Consider the following 20,542-nt stretch of genomic DNA (forward strand, 5'->3'; position numbering starts at 1 on the left):
GTTTTCGGAATTCAGTATCACATTTTTGGTCAAATGGAGGCCAACAAAGTTTGAAAACTTCTTTAGTGAGAGACTGGTCAAGGGTTTGAAACAAAAAATAAGAAGCTATCTGAAAGGCATCACTGTTCAACTTGTCAAACATGTTCACTCCGAGGTGCCTGTGCAACACGATCTTTCCACCAGCTATAGTCACCGAGCCCGGCTCAAAGTTGAGTGCCTGCAGATACATCCAGATATGCTCCTTCTCGAAAGAAGTGACCCAGGCCGAACTCATCTTCGCGGTAGGCAGGGCCCGGCAAAGGAAGAAAGCGCAGTCTCCAATGACTGAGAGGGCCCCTCAGGCTTTTTCCCTACAGGTATCCTGAGATGGCGGTGGCCCCTCCATTGCCACCACCTGATCCTCTTGCCCAGAACCATTTCGCCTCACATGCCTCAAGTGGCCTGAGACTCTAAAGTCTCAGGGAATTAGAGCCTCTTAACGGTAGTACTGCACAGCGGCCAAAGCGAAGTCACCACCCCTTGCATGTTATTTGTGCTTTCTCGTTGCTTTTAATATTTTTTCTTTGTCTTTAATTTTTGTCAGTTTGATTAATATGTGTCTTGGCCTGTTGCTACTTGGGTTTATCCTGCATGGGACTCTATGCTTTCGAGACTGAATGTTTCCTCTCCCACATTAGGGAAGTTTTTGGCTATAATCTCTTCAAATAATTTCTTGGACCTTTCTCTTTCTCTTTTCCTTCTGGGACCTCTATAATGTGAATTTATTGCATTTAATGCTACCCAAGAGGTCTCTGATACTGCTCACTTACCCATTCTTCTGCCTCATTTATTCCACTATAGATTCCTTCTAGTGTATTTTTCATTCCAGTTATTGTATTGTTCATCAGTGTTTGTTCTTTAAACCTTCTAAGACTTGTTAAACATTTCTTGTGTCTTCTCGATCTGTGCCTCCATTCTTTTTCTAAGATCTTGGATCATCTTTACTCTGAATTATTTTGGGGGAAGATTGCCTAGCTCCACTTCACTTACTTGTTCTTCTGGGTTTTTATCTTGTTCCTTCATCTGGAATATACTCCTCTGCCGTCTCGTTCTGTCTGACTTTTCTGTTTGCGGTCTCCTTTCCGCAGGCTGCAGGATCGTAGTTTCTCTTACTTCTGGTGTTTGCACCCTTGTGGGTGAGTTTAGGTCAGGGACTTTTGCAGGGAGGGAGGGACTGCTGCCTGCCCACTGGTGTGTGGAACTGTGTGTTGTCCCTCTGGTTGACAGGCCATGTCAAGGGGTGTGTTTAAAGTGGCTGTGAGCTCAGTACAACTTTAGGCAGCCTGTCTGCTGATGGTTGGGGCTGTGTTCTCCCTTTGCTGGTTGTTTGGCCTGAGGCATCCCAGCACTGGAGCCTGCAGGCTGTTGGGTGGAGCCAGGTCTCAGTGCCAAAATGGCCACCTCTCGGAGAGCTCGTGCCAATCAATATTTTATGGGGCCTCCACCTCCAGTCTCCTTGCCCCTCCTCTGCACCACAGCCAACCCACACCTCCCCAGGAGACCCTCCACAACACACAGGGTGGTCTAGCCCAGGCTCCTGTGGAGTCACTGCTTTGTTCTGGGTCCCAGTGTACGTGAAATCTTGTGTGCACCCTCCAAGAGTGCAGTTTCTATTTCCCCCAGTCCTGTGGAGCTCCTGCGCTCAAGCCCTGCTGGCCTTCAAAGCCAAATGCTCTCGAGGCTCCTCCTTCTGATGCCAGACCCTCAGGCTATGAAGCCTGACCTGGGGCTCAGAACTATCACTACTGTGGGAGAACCTTTGGGATATAATTATTTTCCAGTTTGTGGGTCTCTCACCCAAAGGGTATGGGATTTGATTATATCACGGAAGTGCCCCTTTTACCAACTCGTTGTGGCTTCTTCTTTGTCTTTGGGTGTAAAATTTTTTTTTTTTGGTAGGTTCCAGCCTTTTTTGTTGATGGTCGTTCAGCAGTTAGTTGTGATTTTGGTGTTTTTGTAAGAGGAGGTGAGCTCAAGTTCTTCTACTCCACCATCTTGTCCAGAATTGAGGGGCTACTTTTAGTTTGGATGCTTTCTGCCTCTTTCGTCAGTGTGTACTGGCCATTATCCCTTTGATATGGGGTGCATAGGTGCAGCAGCCCTTGCATGCTCTCCTGGTATGGCAGGGGCAGTGGTCCGCCCCCAACCATGGGTCTCTCAGTGGCAGCACTGGCTATGTGCCCCCAGGACAGCAGGGGCATCAATGGGCACCTGCTCCTGGGTCTCCCAGTGGTGGCTACGGCCCACGCATTCCCGGGACAGCAGGGACAGTGATTGGTGCCTGCTCACCCCCCGTGCGTGCTCCCCATACGGCAGGGGCAGCAACTAGTTTCTGTTCCCAGGTCTCCTAGCTGCGGCAGGGCCCACTCACCCCCAGGACAGTGGGGACAGCAATTGGTGCCTGCGCACAGGTCCCCTAGTTTTGGTAGCAGCCCATGCCCACTTCTGGAGCCCACGATGGTGGTAGCAGCTCATGCCCACCCCAAGAGCTCATATAGTTGGTGTTCTGTTGCCTGAGAGCATGCACACAGGGAAAGAAGCTCCTATGGCAGTCCCACCCTGTCCTCGTGCACCCCCCAGTAATGGTGACTTGCCCTTCTGGCATGCCCAGGTTCTTCCAAATACACCCTCAGTTGCCACAGTCCAGCCTCTTCAGGCTGTCTCCCCACAGGCAACGCTGTTCCTCTCCCTGGGTTTGACCTCTGAAGCCCAAGCTTCAGCACGCAGCCCCCACGCGTACCAGTGGATGAGCATCTCAGGCTAGGGAGCACAGGGTGGCAGTAGGTCACTCCATTTTGCTTTCCGCAAACTGGTTGCTGCACTCTCCTCAGAGGCTCTGACGCTCCCCCTCGTCCAGGCTGATCTCCCTGCCGGTGAGGGGACTTCCTAGGGTGTGAGAACCTTTCCTCCTTCACAACTCCCTCCCTGGGGCACAGGTCCCATCCCAACTCCTTTTTCTTTTTTTTTTCTTTTGTCCTTATGTGGAGGTTTTCTTGCCCTTTCGGAAGTCTGAGGTCTTCTGCCAGTGTTCAGTAGATGTTCTGTGCAAATTGTTCCACTTGAAGATGTGTTTCGGATGCGTTTGTGGAAGGAGGTGAGCTCCACATCCTACTCCTCAGGCATCTTGATTCCTCCTCATAATGCATATAATTTGTACAGAAATTTCTGCTATTAGTCCAGAAAGTTTTTCATTTGACGTTGCTTACATTTTAAAGATAACTGCAGTCAGAATAATAGGTTAAAATGTGAGCTTTTATAAATAGAACAAAAATTACTGTTTGTATATTTATTGCCTTTCCCTTTCCCAAGGCCACTAAAGAGATTCCACTTTGTTTCTTCCCTACACTTGACTTCTGAAAGGCTTTAGCAGGAAGCAATTTTGAGATTCTACGAGGGCAGGTGGGGAGGGAAAAAAGGGTGAGGGAGTAATTTTTCTGGGAGTTTTATGGAGTGGGAATCTGGGAAAGCCTGGGTGTGAGGGAGTACATGAGAGAAGAAAGAAGGATTTTTAAAAGTATTCAAGAAATGACAATAAAGAACTTCAGTTATTTCGAAATTAGTCTTTGACTGTCATCGGGTTCCTCTGGCCACAACACAGCTTGGGATGAGAGAACATAGGTGAATGATTTAATAAGACTGGGAATATCAAAAGATTTGTATCAGTAATTGAGATGGGAGTATGGGGGCAGAGAGCACAAGCTAATATGGAAGTGGAAGGTGTTGCTACATTGATTGTTGTTCCTTTCAGTTATTGTCGATCAAGATTTGTTTATTCTTTTTTTTAAATTTATTTATTTTTGGCTCTGTTGAGTCTTTGTTGCTGCACGCGGGCTTTCTCTAGTTGTGGCGATCAGGGGCTACTGTTCATTGCGGTGTGCGGGCTTCTCACTGCAGTGGCTTCTCTTGTTGCGGAGCACGGGCTCTAGGTGTGTGGGCTTCAGTAGTTATGGCACGCAGGCTCAGTAGTTGTGGCTCAGGGGCTCTAGAGTGCAAGCTCAGTAGTTGTGGCACACAGGCTTAGTTGCTCCACAGCATGTGGGGTCTTCCCGAACCAGGGATCGAACCCATGTCCCCTGCATTGGCAGGCGGATTCTTAACTACTGTGCCACCAGGGAAGTCCCTGTTTATTCTTTTAAGGAACAAATTATGTAGCTGATTTATGACCTACAACTTATATAACATAAATAACAATTACACTTTTTTTTTCTTGGGCACTGAATTTTATGTTGGCTTGGGGGAAGGGAACATAGGAAGGAGAAGTGGAGTAAATTTTCACTCAGTGTGTCTTTCCTACATATGAAACAAACTTGGCAAGTCTATATTTTCTCTTTTTGTCCTGTCATCCATCATATTCTGCTCTATAATATTAGCCAAAGTGATAACATTTTCTCTAATTGGAAATGTAGGACATAGTCTGTAAAGTAACTAGACGTCAGATGCGTTCTTCAAGATTTTAATGATATCAATCAACATGGCAGTCATTTTCTTTCTTTTAACCTTATCTATTGTTTCAGCATTCAAAATTAAATTTAGGAAGATACAGCAGGTAAAAAGATTCCTAGAGTAATCCTTCACATAGTAACTGTTAAGAGAATGGTCTTTGATATTATTTATGTATGTAGCATAAACATTACATGCTATTTCTATATATAAATTTCCAAAAGGGGGAAGGGAGAGTAATTTTTATAGACTCACTGATACCTCAGATTTTTTTTTAAAGAAACATTGCCTTTATTTGACTGGATTGTTTCATTTCATTATCAACATTTCTGATTTCATCTGGCTTAAAACACCTAGTATTATTACTTTAGAGCAGAATCGATTGGTCATGTAAGAAAAATGGTCACTTGGGGCCTTTCAGCAGAACCTACCATGTAAGGCTAATCTTTCATAGATTAGAAAGATGGATCACCAGTGTTATTTTTATTTCTGTGAACGCAGAAATTGGAAAAGGAATTGAAAACGTAGAGGTGGTAAGGACTAATTCATTTATGCATTTTGTTGGTAATATGATCTTGTAATGATAGTTTTACTATCATTAACACTCAAATTACTTCATGAACAAAATGAAATCTCAAATTTAGTAATTAGGTGAGTTCAGAAACAGGTACACGGCTAACGGTCTTGCAAACTAGAAAAAATCCATTAGTTGGAAATTATCTGTGCATTGTTTTCTTGCAGGAAACAAATCACAAGACAGTGGCATAGCAGAGATGGAAGAACTTCCCGTACCACATAACATCAAAATAAGCAACATTACGTGTGACTCATTCAAGATTTCATGGGAAATGGATTCAAAATCAAAAGACCGTATTACACACTATTTCATTGACCTCAATAAGAAAGAGAACAAGAACTCCAATAAATTTAAACACAAGGTAAAATTCTAAACATCCTTATATTCATTTGTATCTTAAAGCTTTCTAAGTATGAGGACATTTTGAAAGAAGGAATAATGTTCTATTAATTACTAATATGATATATTTGACATTGGGAAGAATAAAAATTATATGTCATTTAAAAGCCCTATTCCTTCAAGAAATTGTGTAAGAAAATGAAATGCCAAATATATGGGTAAAATACATTTTTTTTCTGGGAAAGCTGAAATCTTGACTCTCATACAGACATAAAAATTAACATGTGTTAAAGATTTTCTTTAACACATTAATGAGGTAACTGATGAGGTATTACAGCCAATTCAAAGGATGATCCAGAAAAAGACATTTTTATGGATCAGGGTATTGAAATAAATGTTTAAGTGGAGGCAAAACTGGTATGGGGTGGGGGAAGAGCAAGGGCAGGCAAGGAGGGTTTTACTTCCACTGGGCAAAATTCACTTACATGTACTTAGACAAGAATAACTGAATTGTTATCAGTAGTCTACAAATTACAGAGTTGTAAAATAGATTCCACAAAATCAGAAGATAGCCAGAAGAGTGTGCTGTAGTCAATTCACAGTTTTCCACTGAAGCACACATTTTTCCCTATAACTGCCAAATGAAGAATGTGATGGCAGCTTATAGACTGTAGGATATTTGTTAAAATACCTAAGGGCTGAAAATTGCTTTATGTGGTCAATTTTATTTTATGGTTTGAGAATTAAAAATTAACCTTTAGGTGTTTTAGACATGTAACAATTCTCTGATATTTATTCTCTTACCTGTCTGCTTATCACATATCTTTTCTGATACATACATTCCTTCAGATGTAGCTGTAGAGAGGATAATAGTAATCTGGCTTAAGAATTCTTTCTTATGTTTCAGTATTTTCACTGATATGAAACTGATCTTATTTTAATACTGATAATAAATTTTAACTTGGCAAATCTTTTGGAAGAATTGTCTTATCTGGAAATTATGCATTTTACTAGATGTGTAATTACACATACTAATGGTAAATGAGGCTTATACACACAGATAAGTGTGACAGAGAGAACAAGATTGATGTCATTATTTTCCCATGTTCCAATTTTAATTATTCCTTCTAGTGTTGGATATCCTCTTTGCTGACATTTGCTTTCTTAAATTAGCTTTGAAATATTTAGTATTAAATGGTGAGGAGTCAAGATTTGACCCCCTTTCTTCATTCCATACTTAGAATACCATATCTTTGGAAATATAATGAATACTCAACTAGCAGGTTTATTTACCTTATTAATCATTGTTTAAAAATACCTAAACTTTTCTGTGACACACAGGCTCCATACTTGAATACAAGTAAAGCAAATGTTACCTCATTTGTATGTAAAACAGAATCATTTAAAAATATTTATTTAAAAAACATTCTGTCCCTTGACATATAAAATATTTAGTAATGGGCTACTCTGATAAAATTATTGCATAGTATATATTAAACAAATATAATATTTTAAAATGCTAAATCTGTTGAATTTTTATTTCATTTTTTTGTATTGTTTTATCATTTAGTATTAGAATATTGCATTTTAAGGAGCATATTAAGGAGTGTACAGAGAATAACATTATACTAGAAATCAAGAAAACAAATCCAAGTACATTTATGTCATTAGCTTAGCTGTATGATCTTGGCATGTCTCTTGATCAAATTGGGCCTTAATTTTTACATCTGAAGAATAAGAGATTTGAACATAGTAATTGCTAAATATCTTTAAAAAGGAAACTTGTGTCATCAGCCAGGAATTTAATGTTACTCCACATTGTTTACAATTGATTCAAGTTATACTACTAAATTAATTCATTTCCTTCCTCCCTCCCTTCCTTTCTTTCTACTTTTTTTTCTTCCTTGCTTAGGATGTTCCAACAAAACTGGTGGCAAAAGCTGTTCCCTTGCCGATGACTGTCCGTGGACACTGGTTTTTGAGCCCAAGAACTGAGTATACAGTAGCAGTGCAGACCGCCTCAAAACAAGTTGATGGTGATTATGTTGTGTCTGAATGGAGTGAAATTATAGAATTCTGCACAGCAGGTAAGAGAACTGGGTATATATAAATACAGAAAAAAACCCACCTTATTTAATAGTTCCTGGAAAACTAATTATAGGAAATACATTCTTTTTTATAATTATGAAGTGATATGTATTGCATTGGTCATTTTTGCATTGCCAGTAGCATCATGTGACAGAACAAACTGATTTGAAGGAGTGGAGGTTCTCAGCAAAAACTGGGTAATGGCATTAAATTACTTCTGTGCTACATGCACAGTCTGATTTTTCAAAGTAAAGGCTTTGCAAATAAAAATTGATGCAGTATAAAAATATACTCAGCATATTTTGCGATTCATTTTGAGAGAGAGAGAGCTTTTTCCTTCCTCTTTTTTTTTTCATTTCTTACTTTCACAGTCTTGAAAGAAAAAAGCCAGGAACATCATTCTCTAATTTAAGGGAATGGAGGCAGATTGCAATGACTTTACCTAGCAGATATGTTACTGGATTTTTGACTTGAATGCTGATAATCCATCTCTAAACTAGTGTCATGTGTGTGTGTGAGAGAGAGAGAGAGAGAGAGAGAGAGTGTGTGTGTGTGTGTCTTTGCTTCATTAGAAAGTACTGCATAGGTTCCTTAAAAAACTAAAAATAGAACTACCATACGACCCAGCAATCCCACTACTGGGCATATACCCTGAGAAAGCCATAATTCAGAAAGAGTCATGTACCACAGTGTTCATTGCAGCTCTGTTTACAGTAGCCAGGACATGGAATCAACCTAAGTGTCCAGTGACAGATGAATGGATAAAGAAGATGTGGCACATATATACAATGGAATATTACTCAGCCATAAAAAGAAACAAAATTGAATTATTTGTAGGGAGGTGGATGGACCTAGAGTCTGTCATACAGAGTTAAGTAAGTCAGAAAGAGAAAAACAAATACTGTATGCTAACACATATATATATGGAATCTAAAAAAAAAAAAATGCTTCTGAAGAATCTAGGGGCAGATCAGGAATAAAGACGCAGACATAGAGAATGGACTTGAGGACACGGTGAGGGGGAAGGGTAAGCTGGGATGAAGTGAGAGAGTGGCATGGACATATATACACTAACAAAAGTAAAATAGATAGCTAGTGGGAAGCAGCCGCATAGCACAGGGAGATCATCTCAGTGCTTTGTGACCACCTAGAGGGGTGGGATAGGGAGGGTGGGAGGGAGGGAGACGCAAGAGGGAAGAGATATGGGAACATATGTATATGTATAACTGATTCACTTTGTTATAAAGCAGAAACTAACACACCATTGTAAAGCAATTATACTCCAATAAAGATGTTAAAAAAAAAAAAAGGACCTCATAGCCATTTGGGATTGGGATATCTGATGTAGAAACCCATCCCCTTTGATCTTGAACTGTACCTTAATAGCCCACTGGGTTGTAAATGTTACCATTCATCTTATGCATTTATCTGTTTTTTAAATTCATTCAATCAAGAAACAAATATTTATCGAGCACTTAAATAGGTGGTGAAGGGACACAAAAATATCTCTCCCTGAACACATCTGTCACCCACTCTTTTTGTCTCTTAGAGAGAGAGGCTGTTTCAACACACAGGAGCTTGTAGAAAAAGTCATAAAAACAGTTTGCCTCACCTATTGCAGGTTGCCTAGCAACTTTCCCCAGCTGAGGCATCCTTCAGATAAATCAGCTATTTTTTTTCCCCATAGCCTCATACTAGATTTATTTCAGACTCAGGATGTGCTTAGCTACTGCTTTATCTCAATATCTTCTGTTTTCTTCTTAATTTCAAACTCAGTATAAAACTTCTCATGTGGATATGTAGAACGGATGAGAGTTTAATTTTAAGTTAACTTCAAATTTATCTTCAAACCCCTTTTGTTTATTCTATGAGGAAGTTGCTAAGGATTGCAACGTTCTTTATTGCTAAGGATCTCAGTGTATTAGAGCAAGGAAAATAGTATCTCTCTGGTACTATATTTCTTCCTAAGATGTCATTGATTGTAAGATCCACCATTTTATGTATTGCTAAGAAAACATTAATTTATCTTCAAACCCCTTTTGTTTATTCTATGAGGAAGTTGCTAAGGATTGCAACATTCTTTATTGCTAAGGATCTCAGTGTATTAGAGCAAGGAAAATAGTATCTCTCTGGTACTATATTTCTTCCTAAGATGTCATTGATTATAAGATCCACCATTTTATGTATTGCTAAGAAAACATTAATTTATCTTCAAACCCCTTTTGTTTATTCTAATAGGAAGTTGCTAAGGATTACAACATTCTTTATTGCTAAGGATCTCAGTGTATTAGAGCAAGGAAAATAGTATCTCTCTGGTACTATATTTCTTCCTAAGATGTCATTGATTATAAGATCCACCATTTTATGTATTGCTAAGAAAACATTAATTTATCTTCAAACCCCTTTTGTTTATTCTATGAGGAAGTTGCTAAGGATTACAACATTCTTTATTGCTAAGAATCTCAGTGTATTAGAGCAAGGAAAATAGTATCTCTCTGGTACTATATTTCTTCCTAAGATGTCATTGATTATAAGATCCACCATTTTAGGTATTGCTAAGAAAACATTAAACTGCCAATTAAACTATGAAACTGTTTTCTTATCACATTTATTGTCAGACTCATGCCAGAGACGCTAAAATGTGAAAAAAATACATTTTATAATAGATGAAATATGGTATATACGATAGTCCAGTAATCAGTAATTAAAGATTTCAATGCTGTATTAATAGTGTGTAAAGAATTCTCATGTTTACCTGTATTTGGTATGTCACATTAGAATTAATATATCCCCTCAACTTTTTTCCTGAATTAAAATTCCTCCTTGGAATCTACCTTACGTTTCACATCTTTCCATTTACTTTTATTGCATCCTACCAGGGAGGTAGACACAGTAAAAGACATGGTATCTTTTGACATTATTTTAATACATGCTATTTTCCATAGGACAGCACCAAACAGCATCATAGTATTTGTTCATTTTTTAAAAAAAGAGCTACTATTTACCTGCTAAAACCCCATTTGACATTAGGGAAAGGCATGAAATAGTATTTTTTCTTTAGCTTAAGGAAGACCTTTGGCATTTTCAGTTCAGAAATATCCATCTATCTAGATGCACACATTCACTCTTTTCTATAATCTATGTAACTACATGAGTACATGTTTTATTTCTATGTATATAAAGAAAAACCTTTTTGTCTTCTTTCTTTCCTTTAGATTGATCCCATATTGCTCTTTTATTCAAATACATCCCATAATTCTTCTAAGGAATTTATGGGGTAAATAATAAGGAAAATGCCAGCTTATTTTAAATGTTCCACAATATTTTTCTATAAATTATACTGCATTTTTATTTTTATGAGTAAAATCTAAGGGGAACTTAGGCTGTTCAAAGCTTGTTGTTTCAGTTTATTAAAATAATTCAGAGCCCTGTTTCACCTAAGCTTTATCAGTAACATTGACTGCGTAAATTTTGAGAAAGCTATTTTATATATATTGTCTTTTAATCTAGACGTCTAATTCACTCAAAATTTATTAAGCACATATTGTATGCTGTGCACTATGCAAAGTATTGGAGATAAAACAGAATGCCACTGACTACTTCTAGGCTAATCCATGACAGAGATGAAACCCCATAATAAGTCATAGTTGTCTATATATTTACTTCTTCCCTTAGACTGTGAATTCTTTGAGAGAAAGAAGAATAATTTTTTTATCTTTTAACCTGATCATTTAATTTTGCATGATGCCTTGTACATCATGTTCTGATCTAAATAAATATTTGTTGAGCCACTGAAGCAGTGAGTAAACAAACTATGCTGCCATGAGTAGTTCAACTACGTTGCTTTTGTTTGAAATGTCTTAAAATCTTTATAGACCAGAATTTTTGCTTAGATTCTAGTACAGGAGTTTGGCAACAGTCCTCAGTTTTCAAAACAAAAAGTTGGGAAAAGATCAGATTACTTTGAGAGATACTTTAATCTTTCACGAGTCTTATGTACTCAGAAACTACCAGCTAGGAGCCAGAGACCTAGTCTCTAAGTTACTAGCTTTATGAACATTTGGCAAATCATTAAACTGTGACAAGCCTCAATCTCTGCATCAATAAAATGGTCATAATCTACCTTGCCAACCTCATAGATTTAGGGAGTAAATTAAATGAACATTATTATTATTACTCCTTTAAATTCTATTTGCTATTGCTTGCAGGTTACAAGTTTCTTTTATTTGATTCATCAGCTGATTGAAGAAAGGCTACTATGGTGCTGATTGACATTACTCAGGTTATGCAGAGTCTGTGTTCCTTATTTAACATTTTGGTTTCAGGATCTTTAATTTCAACGAGTGAATAAAATGCAACGGTATTCATAAAAGCAACCATAAACTATAACAAAAATATTTTTGTAGAAAGAAAACGTGTGCCAAAGACAATGAATGTTTTCTTTTTTAAGTGCAGTTTCCTATTCACTAATATGAATTTCCTAAAAGTAAATTTTAATAATCTACAATTTATTAAGCATGTAGTTGATACTTTTGATAATGTATTTTTAATAACAGACTTTTTGTTTTTTTCAGACTATTCAAAAGTTCATCTAACACAACTGTTGGAGAAGGCCGAAGTGATTGCAGGCCGGATGCTTAAATTTTCTGTTTTTTATCGTAACCAGCACAAAGAATATTTTGACTATATTCGGTAAGAATCCAAACATATATATACTGATTTGCTTTACTAAGTGCCATCCCAAATTCTAGGCTCAGGTTTCTCTTGAGTCTGCTTCTGTGAAATAGCAATTTTTAGTTTTCTTCTCAAAATAATTATACTATGACTTTATTTCCCAGAAAAATTAAGTAGAAAAAAATCAGATCATGGGATTTTTTTCCACTTCACTTAGATTCCTTTCCATGATCACTTGTAACACCAGTTCCTGTCTATTTGAGTGGAAGATCTTAAACCTCCAGGGTTAAGATTGGTGAGCATGTCTTGTACAGATACACACTCCTCCAATTCCCAATAACTCAGTGCCTTCTGTCTCATACCAACTACTAAATTTTCTCCTCTTCCTGTGGGTCATTGAAAATGAGAGAATAAAAGGGTGACTGGTTCATGAAACACGGTGAATCAGGTGGGATTTTTGGGCTTCTGCCTACGTAGAAATCTCTCAGCCATTATCTTGGGTTAATTATTCATGAGGAAAATCTCCTTTGTTTACCTTTGAATTCTAATGTTCAGTAGTATTTCTAAGATATCCTATGTTTGTCCCTGAAAGCAGTTTCCAAGAATTCAAAAGAATTCCATGTCACAAGTAGTTTTAATACTTACAGCCCTTTCATATTTGTAGAAGAAAATTTCAAGAGAGCAAATAGGCTGGTGTGTGTTTTAAAGTGAGACTGAAGCTTTTAAATTGATATAGGTTCTAAAACTTTTACACAGCAATCCCTATAATTTGTCATTTTAAAAGCCTTGATCTCACTTTGTAAACTCTAAAGTATTCTTGACAGGATTTTATGTGAAAAAAAATTAGGAAGTTCTGTTGTGGTTTTTTTGTTTCATAACTCTCCAGTTTTTCTTAAATCAAGATCATGGTTACAGATCTAAATAAACTCCAAGCTGTGGAACATGCAAAGAGAATCAAAGAGAGAAAGGTGAATTTAGGCATGTGTGTTCTTCAAATTAAGTACTTTGCAATATCATGTGTTTTGATATATTTTGATCGTGAAAACTATTCCTGCCTTATGTCTGAATATCCTATAAAGTTCAGTCCTTAATTCTCTTTGCTAGCAAATTATTTACCCTTCAATCTATATAATTCATAGTAGATGCCATTCACTAAATTAAGTGAATATGAGCTGAGAGATAGAACACAAATTATTATACTTGTCAACTGCTGAATGGGAATGACCATATATGACTTAACAAAAAAGGTACTTCTTTATATTTGTTAAGCATAAAATTAGAAATAAAAACGATCCACAGTTGCTATTTTGTTTAACAGTAAATAATACATCAATAGAATAAATAAATACATGTTTGGTACTAGGTTTAGATTCCCAGAACATTGCCAGTGTCTATTTTAGGTGGCCACTGGAGGTCACTATTTCTCTGATTTTTCTCTGTCCTTTGGGTGGGAATTGACCTGTTTTCAGGACCTTAGATACTCTAGAATTTGCTCCATCTGTCTTCAAAAATTCTTCCAAGAAGAAAAAAGATAAAGACGGGGAGCATGGAAAATGGAAAAAAATTATTGTATGATTGATTCCAATATACTAGTATAAAAGATGTATTTACTAACAAGGAAATTTACCTTTGTTGGATTTTCTATGATAGTTGTAAAATTCATGTAAGTTATATTTTGATGCAGTATATATACATATACTGCAGTATATATATATATATATATATATATAATATAAATAAAATATATACTTGCCAAGGCATGGGTACAGTTTTTCAACATTGCTTTTTTAAAAAGCTCTATTAACTGAAGCCATATTAGCATCAGTGGATCTTGATTTTCTTTAAATCTTCTAGGACTTGTGAAACATTTCTTGTGTCTTCTCGATCTGTGCCTCTATTCTTTTTCTAAGATCTTGGATCATCTTTACTCTGAATTATTTTGGGGGAAGATTGCCTAACTCCACTTCACTTACTTGTTCTTCTGGGTTTTTATCTTGTTCCTTCATCTGGTATATACTCCTCTGCCGTCTCGTTCTGTCTGACTTTTCTGTGTTTGTGGTCTCCTTTCCGCAGGCTGCAGGATCGTAGTTTCTCTTACTTCTGGTGTTTGCACCCTTGTGGGTGAGTTTGGGTCAGGGGTTTGTGCAGGTTTCCTGGAGGGAGGGACTGCTGCCTGCCCACTGGTGTGTGGAACTGTGTGTTGTCCCTCTGGTTGACAGGGCCATGTCAAGGGGTGTGTTTAAAGTGGCTGTGAGCTCAGTACGACTTTAGGCAGCCTGTCTGCTGATGGTTGGGGCTGTGTTCTCCCTTTGCTGGTTGTTTGGCCTGAGGCATCCCAGCACTGGAGCCTGCAGGCTGTTGGGTGGAGCCAGGTCTCAGTGCCAAAATGGCCACCTCTCGGAGAGCTCGTGCCAATCAATATTTTATGGGGCCTCCACCTCCAGTCTCCTTGCCCCTCCTCTGCACCACAGCCAACCCACACCTCCCCAGGAGACCCTCCACAACACACAGGGTGGTCTAGCCCAGGCTCCTGTGGAGTCACTGCTTTGTTCTGGGTCCCAGTGTACGTGAAATCTTGTGTGCACCCTCCAAGAGTGCAGTTTCTATTTCCCCCAGTCCTGTGGAGCTCCTGCGCTCAAGCCCTGCTGGCCTTCAAAGCCAAATGCTCTCGAGGCTCCTCCTTCTGATGCCAGACCCTCAGGCTATGAAGCCTGACCTGGGGCTCAGAACTATCACTACTGTGGGAGAACCTTTGGGATATAATTATTTTCCAGTTTGTGGGTCTCTCACCCAAAGGGTATGGGATTTGATTATATCACGGAAGCGCCCCTCCTACCGACTCATTGTGGCTTCTTGTCTTCGGGTGTAAAATATTTCTTTCATCTTTTCCAGTTATATGCCCAGAAGTGGGATTGCTGGATCATATGCTAACTCTATTTTTAGTTTTTTAAGGAACCTCCATTCTGTTCTCCATAGTGGCTGTACCAATTTACGTTCCCACCAACAGAGTAGAAGGGTTCCCTTTTCTCCACACCCTCACCACCATTTATTGTTTGTAGACATTTTGATGATGGCCATTCTGACTGGTGTGAGGTGGTATCTCATTGTAGTTTTGATTTGCATTTCTCTGATAATTAGTGACATTGAGCATATGTTCATGTGCCTATTGGCCATCTGTATGCTTCTTTGGAGAAATGTCTATTTAGATCTTCTATTTTTTTATTGGGTTGTTTGTTCCTTATTGTTGAGTTGTATGAGCTGTTTGTATATTTTGGAAATTAAGCCCTTGTCAGTCGCATTGTTTGCAAATATTTGTTTCCCAGTCTGTAGGTTGTCTTTTCATTTTGTTTTTGGTTTCCTTTGCTATGCAAAGTTTGATTAGGTCCCATTTGTTTATCTTTGCTTTTATTTCTGTTGCCTTGGGAGACTGACATAGGAAAGCATTGGTACAATTTACATCACAGAATGTTTTGCCTATGATCTCTTCTAGGCGTTTTATGGTGTCCTGTCTTATATTTAAGTCTTTAAGCCAGTTTGCATTTATTTTTGTGTATGGTGTGAGGCAGTGTTCTAACTTCATTGATTTACATGAGCCTGTCAAGCTTTCCCAACGCCACTTGCTGAAGAGACTCTTTTCTCCATTAGGTATTCTTGCCTCCTGTGTCAAAGATTAATTGACCGTAGGTGTGTGGGTTTATTTCTGGGATCTCTGTTCTCTTCCATTGATCCATATGTCTGTTTTTGTGCCAATACCATGCTGTTCTGATTACTGTAGCTTTGTAGTATTGTCTGAAGTGTGGGAGGGTTATGCCTCCAGCTTTGTTCTTTTTCCTCAGGATTGCTTTGGCAATTCTGGGTCTTTTATGGTTCCATATAAATTTTAGGATTATTTGTTCCAGTTCTGTGAAAAATGTCATGGGTAATTTGATAGGGATCACATTAAATCTGTAGATAGCTTTGAATAGTATGGCCATTTTAACAATATTAATTCTTCCAATCCAAGAGCATGGGATACCCTTCCGTTTTTCTTACTGTGCCTCCCATTGGTATAACTGAAATGGAAGGGACCAAGGAACAGGAAGAACTGGATGATACAGTCCTAGCCCACAGTGGAAGGTGAAAAGGGTAGAGAATGGATCTGAGAGTGGGGTAAAGGGAGATAACCAGCTCTATTCTAAGGAAAATGCAGGCAAGAGGGCCTGATTAGTAAACTATGTCTGGGTAAAAAAAAAAACTAAAGCAAAAAAAGAAACAAGATGCTTTTGTACCAATGTACATGGACAACATTCATTTTAGATCTAAATTCTGGCATACTTTAAAGAAACATTCAACATATTTAACCAGTATTGTTAATCCAGTTTTCTCTTCACCAAGCCACTTCTAAAATCCAGTAGGCATATAATGGATGTGGTTTCAGCCATAAGATTTCTAATTTCACTTTGGTTTTCCTGGTCAGGAAATTTATTATGTAAAAGACCTCTGAGGTTTGTAGCAGAGCATCCTTACCTTAGGGTCAAGGCTAAAATTTAGCCTTCTATAGGAAATGTTAAACGATGCATTCTCCTTGATCTGATGGTAGGATGGATGAGCACTCAGGCTTTTAATAGTAGACAGTTGACCTTTAGGCCTATCACCATTAAACTCTGTAAATCAGTGGCTTTACCACTGTCATACCAAGCAGTGACCATTTATTTTCTCTTGCAGAGAACATCATGGGAATGCTATGCAGCCCTCTGTCAAGGATAACAGTGGTAGCCATGGCTCTCCTATCAGTGGAAAATTGGAAGGCATCTTCTTCAGCTGCAGCACTGAATTCAATACTGGGAAGCCACCCCAGGATTCACCTTATGGAAGATACAGGTTTGAGATTACAGCAGAAAAACTTTTTAACCCCAATACTAACTTATACTTTGGGGACTTCTACTGTATGTACACTGCTTATCATTATGTGATTCTTGTCATTGCCCCTGTGGGATCACCAGGAGATGAATTTTGTAAGCAGCGCCTTCCTCAACTAAATTCCAAGGATAATAAATTTTTGACCTGCAGAGAAGAAGATGGGATGCTGGTTTACCACCATGCCCAGGATGTCATTTTAGAAGTCATTTACACTGACCCTGTGGATCTTTCTCTAGGCACTGTGGCAGAAATCACTGGTCATCAGCTTATGAGTTTATCTACTGCAAATGCAAAGAAAGATCCCAGCTGCAAAACCTGTAATATTAGTGTTGGACGTTAATGCCCACTTTTCTTAGTCCCCTTTCTTCCCTTAGGAGCATTGATCCTCTGTTGTCCATTTTCATCACTTCATCACCATATGTCTTCCACTGAAGCATGCACATGCCGCTCTCACCAAAAGCAAACTGCCACTTATCAAATTTCATTCAGAGCTGTTTTAGTGTTTCCTATTCCCTACCCTTCCCCCTCCTTTCAATGCTGAAATATCCTAAAAGTTGTCCTTCTGACACTCTGTTGCCTAGATGCTGCAATGTTTTAATTTTTCCTTTATGCCAAACATAACCAATTATATAAACTGCTTTAGCAAAATACAAAGTAATGGAAAATAATGGCTTATAAATGGTGTTTAAATATGCACTCATTTTAATCTACTGAGCAAATATTGGGATTATTCCAAACCGCATGAAAGGGTGTAATTGCAGCATGAATTAAATCTTGAAGCCTAGAATTGTCAGCACTTCCAACTTGTTGTTTGACAGTGTTATTTATGTTATTTATATTAGCTAACAGGAAACAACTACTGTGTTTCAACATAATAAATATAATAGGAAAATATTTTATTTGTATTGTATAAAATATTTACAATCTTATAGAATATATAGAGTTACATTTTAATAGCAATTGTATACATGTCACGAAACCATTTCCCTTATCAAAGATGTAGTTTGTAAACCTCAAATAGTTGTGTATCTGTTCTGTTACAAGTAGATGACTTTAATTAAACAAATTTATGAAGGACATTATTCTGATTTATAAAATATCAGGTAAATACAGAGAAAACAAAACAATAAGCCTCTGAAATAGTCTGCTTCAGAAATAGTCAATATTCTTCCCATCCAAACTATGTGAAAGTGTGAATGTGTTCAACACCATGCTTTAAACATTACAGAAAAGAGAAATATAAACATGGTTGGTACAAGAGAAAATGTGGACCTCTTACTTCTTTTTACAAAAGCAAAAGTAATAAACAGGTGATTGGTTTAGTACAAAACTGCACACGCTAAAGTGGATGAAGCAAATAAAATATCCTGGCTTCTTTCCCAAGGTGTCATAGCAACAATTTCTAAACCTTTCATTTTATACAGGATGGAGAACAACTATATAGTTCATGGGAAAGTTTTCTGACTTCACAAAGTATAGACCTTGGAACATTAAAAAAAAAAAAATTTCCAATGGAAAAATAGTTATATAATCTTATAGTAAACAAAGATTAGCAATCATAACTATGATCACATTAGATTATATACTACAGACACATCTATCCAAAATACCTATTTTCAAATTTTAATACAATATTTTATTTTAATATAAACATCTGTTATATAGACAAAGATAATTCACAAAGTACATGCTATCAGAATGAACTTTGGTAATCAGAAATGTAAAATTTTAAGTAACAGATAAAATAATGTGCTATTTTTATATAGAAATAAAAAATTATCAGTGACACATTCTCGTATATTTTAGGGTGCTGAAAGCCTAGCAGATTTAAGGAACAAGGTAGTAGATTTTTTTTTTATCACTTAAAAATCTATTAGAAGTTCCAAATAAATTACATTCTTACTAGCTGTATTCCTTCCTACATAAAATAAAGTTTCTTTTCTTCCTCTTACTGATTTTTTAAAATTATGCTCTTTTCCATATGTCAATATAAGCAATCTTTGGACACTAAGTAGACTTTCTTAACCAGTAGCCCATTTAACAGGTGGATGCTTTGTGTTATTTAGATTTGATAAAATAGATGTTTTCTGAAATAATTATATTGACTGTGCATTTTCTCCCTGGCCTGGAGAAGGCTGAATTTTATTTTCCAATTATACTGTTCCTTGTTGTATCTCCTCCCTTTTTAATCCCTTCTACTCATTTATAATTACACTTGCCATCCATTCTTAAAAACAGCTAATACACTAAAGTGCTTCAATTTTCATTTGTCATAACTACTTAGCAAGAACGGCAGAGGAAAATAAACTTGACTTATCTTGGGTCAAAGTGATCACAAACATTTCCTGAACCTCAAATAGTTTTGGCCACATCTTGCTTGCTGATGAGGACCTCTAATAGTCTCAGTTTGGCTTTTATATGCTTGTATTCGTAGTACTCATCTGCCATTGGTATCCTATCTTCCCTTTGTGGACTTCTGCAAAAAAGGAAATATCGTCCATTAGTTAATAATGAACCAAGTCATTAAAAATCCTTTTCTAACTCTTACATGAGAAAAGTACAGGGTAGCAGTTTCCACTTGATTTTTTCATCATGTCTTTTTTCCCTTCCCTTTTACCTTCATTCACTCCCTCTCCACATGTTACGAGGTTTCAATGTAACAGTACTCCGAGAAGTTAAATATTTTAAGTGTTTTGCAAATATATCCAGCGCATAAACATATAACGTCGGGGCAAGTGAAAAGTTCCGAGGGAAATAAAAACCAGAACCCTCAAGGCATTCTTATCTAGTCATTCTCCCATGATCCATGCCTGTGTAGAATGTTCAGCCCTTACAGTGATAGTTGCATTTTAAAATATTAACCTAAAGATACAACAGAAATTACATTAACAGAAATAACTTATAAATTTATGGTAATAGGAGAAGAAACTAAGTAGTTAACCTTACAAACATGAAATATTTCTAAGTTTTCCTGTAATTATAATACCTAACTCTGCTAATGTATAGTAGAAGAATCACTGAGAAGTTTTTTTAAGGAATTTGAGTCTAAATTTCAGTGGTTCTCTTTGCACACTATTTGTACTAAGACTAGGCATATGATGATGCACATATTTTTATACATATGACTTCTAACTACCAGATGTTCTTGACACTTATTTTGAAGAATAATTGGATAGCATCTGGAGTTAAAACCATTGCCTTCCCAGAAAAATACATTGCCAGGATATGTTTTCTAAAGGAAAGTAGTTACTTCAGGATCTCAGAAGGGTCTTTCCTCCTTTGTTAATAAAGATGGCCAACTGCTTTTAAAATATTTCCAACCATGACTTTGAAATACAAGGGGTGGGTACACAGGTGAGGTCACCACAATTGCCACTGAATATAAATACAGATACTCTCCAATATTAGTATGGCTGAAAACACTTAATATTTTACCTATACCCCTTCTCTTTTCCCAGTACTGATAAAGATACATTTATATTACTT

The 20,542-nt window shown here is 37.4% G+C and overlaps 2 protein-coding genes across 4 annotated transcripts in view; one reads left to right on the plus strand and one right to left on the minus strand.

Annotated features, from left to right (window-relative positions):
• The first annotated feature begins 140 nt into the window (after positions 1–140).
• Positions 141–18,759, plus strand: PHYHIPL (phytanoyl-CoA 2-hydroxylase interacting protein like). Its single transcript, XM_089898413.1, has 5 exons — positions 141–356; positions 5,175–5,417; positions 7,308–7,482; positions 12,058–12,175; positions 16,862–18,759. Exons 1-5 carry the CDS (start codon positions 141–143, stop codon positions 17,394–17,396), a joined length of 1,287 nt encoding a protein of 428 aa, XP_089754539.1. The 3' UTR covers positions 17,397–18,759.
• FAM13C (family with sequence similarity 13 member C) overlaps positions 13,801–20,542 on the minus strand; it is a 138,855-nt gene continuing 132,113 nt past the window's right edge. For 2 of the 3 annotated variants that reach the window (XM_022560622.2, XM_089897513.1), the window contains one exon: positions 13,803–19,532. In XM_022560622.2, coding sequence (XP_022416330.1) covers positions 19,409–19,532 — 124 coding nt within the window. In that variant the 3' untranslated portion in view covers positions 13,803–19,408. Of the gene's footprint in view, positions 19,533–20,542 lie in introns of all 3 variants that reach the window. The other variant, XM_022560615.2, reaches the window with a different exon arrangement.

The sequence above is a fragment of the Delphinapterus leucas genome, chromosome 16 (assembly GCF_059928025.1).
Source record: "Delphinapterus leucas isolate spDelLeu-1000000601 "Yukka" chromosome 16, BTC_Dleu_Yukka2, whole genome shotgun sequence".
Lineage (NCBI taxonomy): Eukaryota > Metazoa > Chordata > Mammalia > Artiodactyla > Monodontidae > Delphinapterus > Delphinapterus leucas.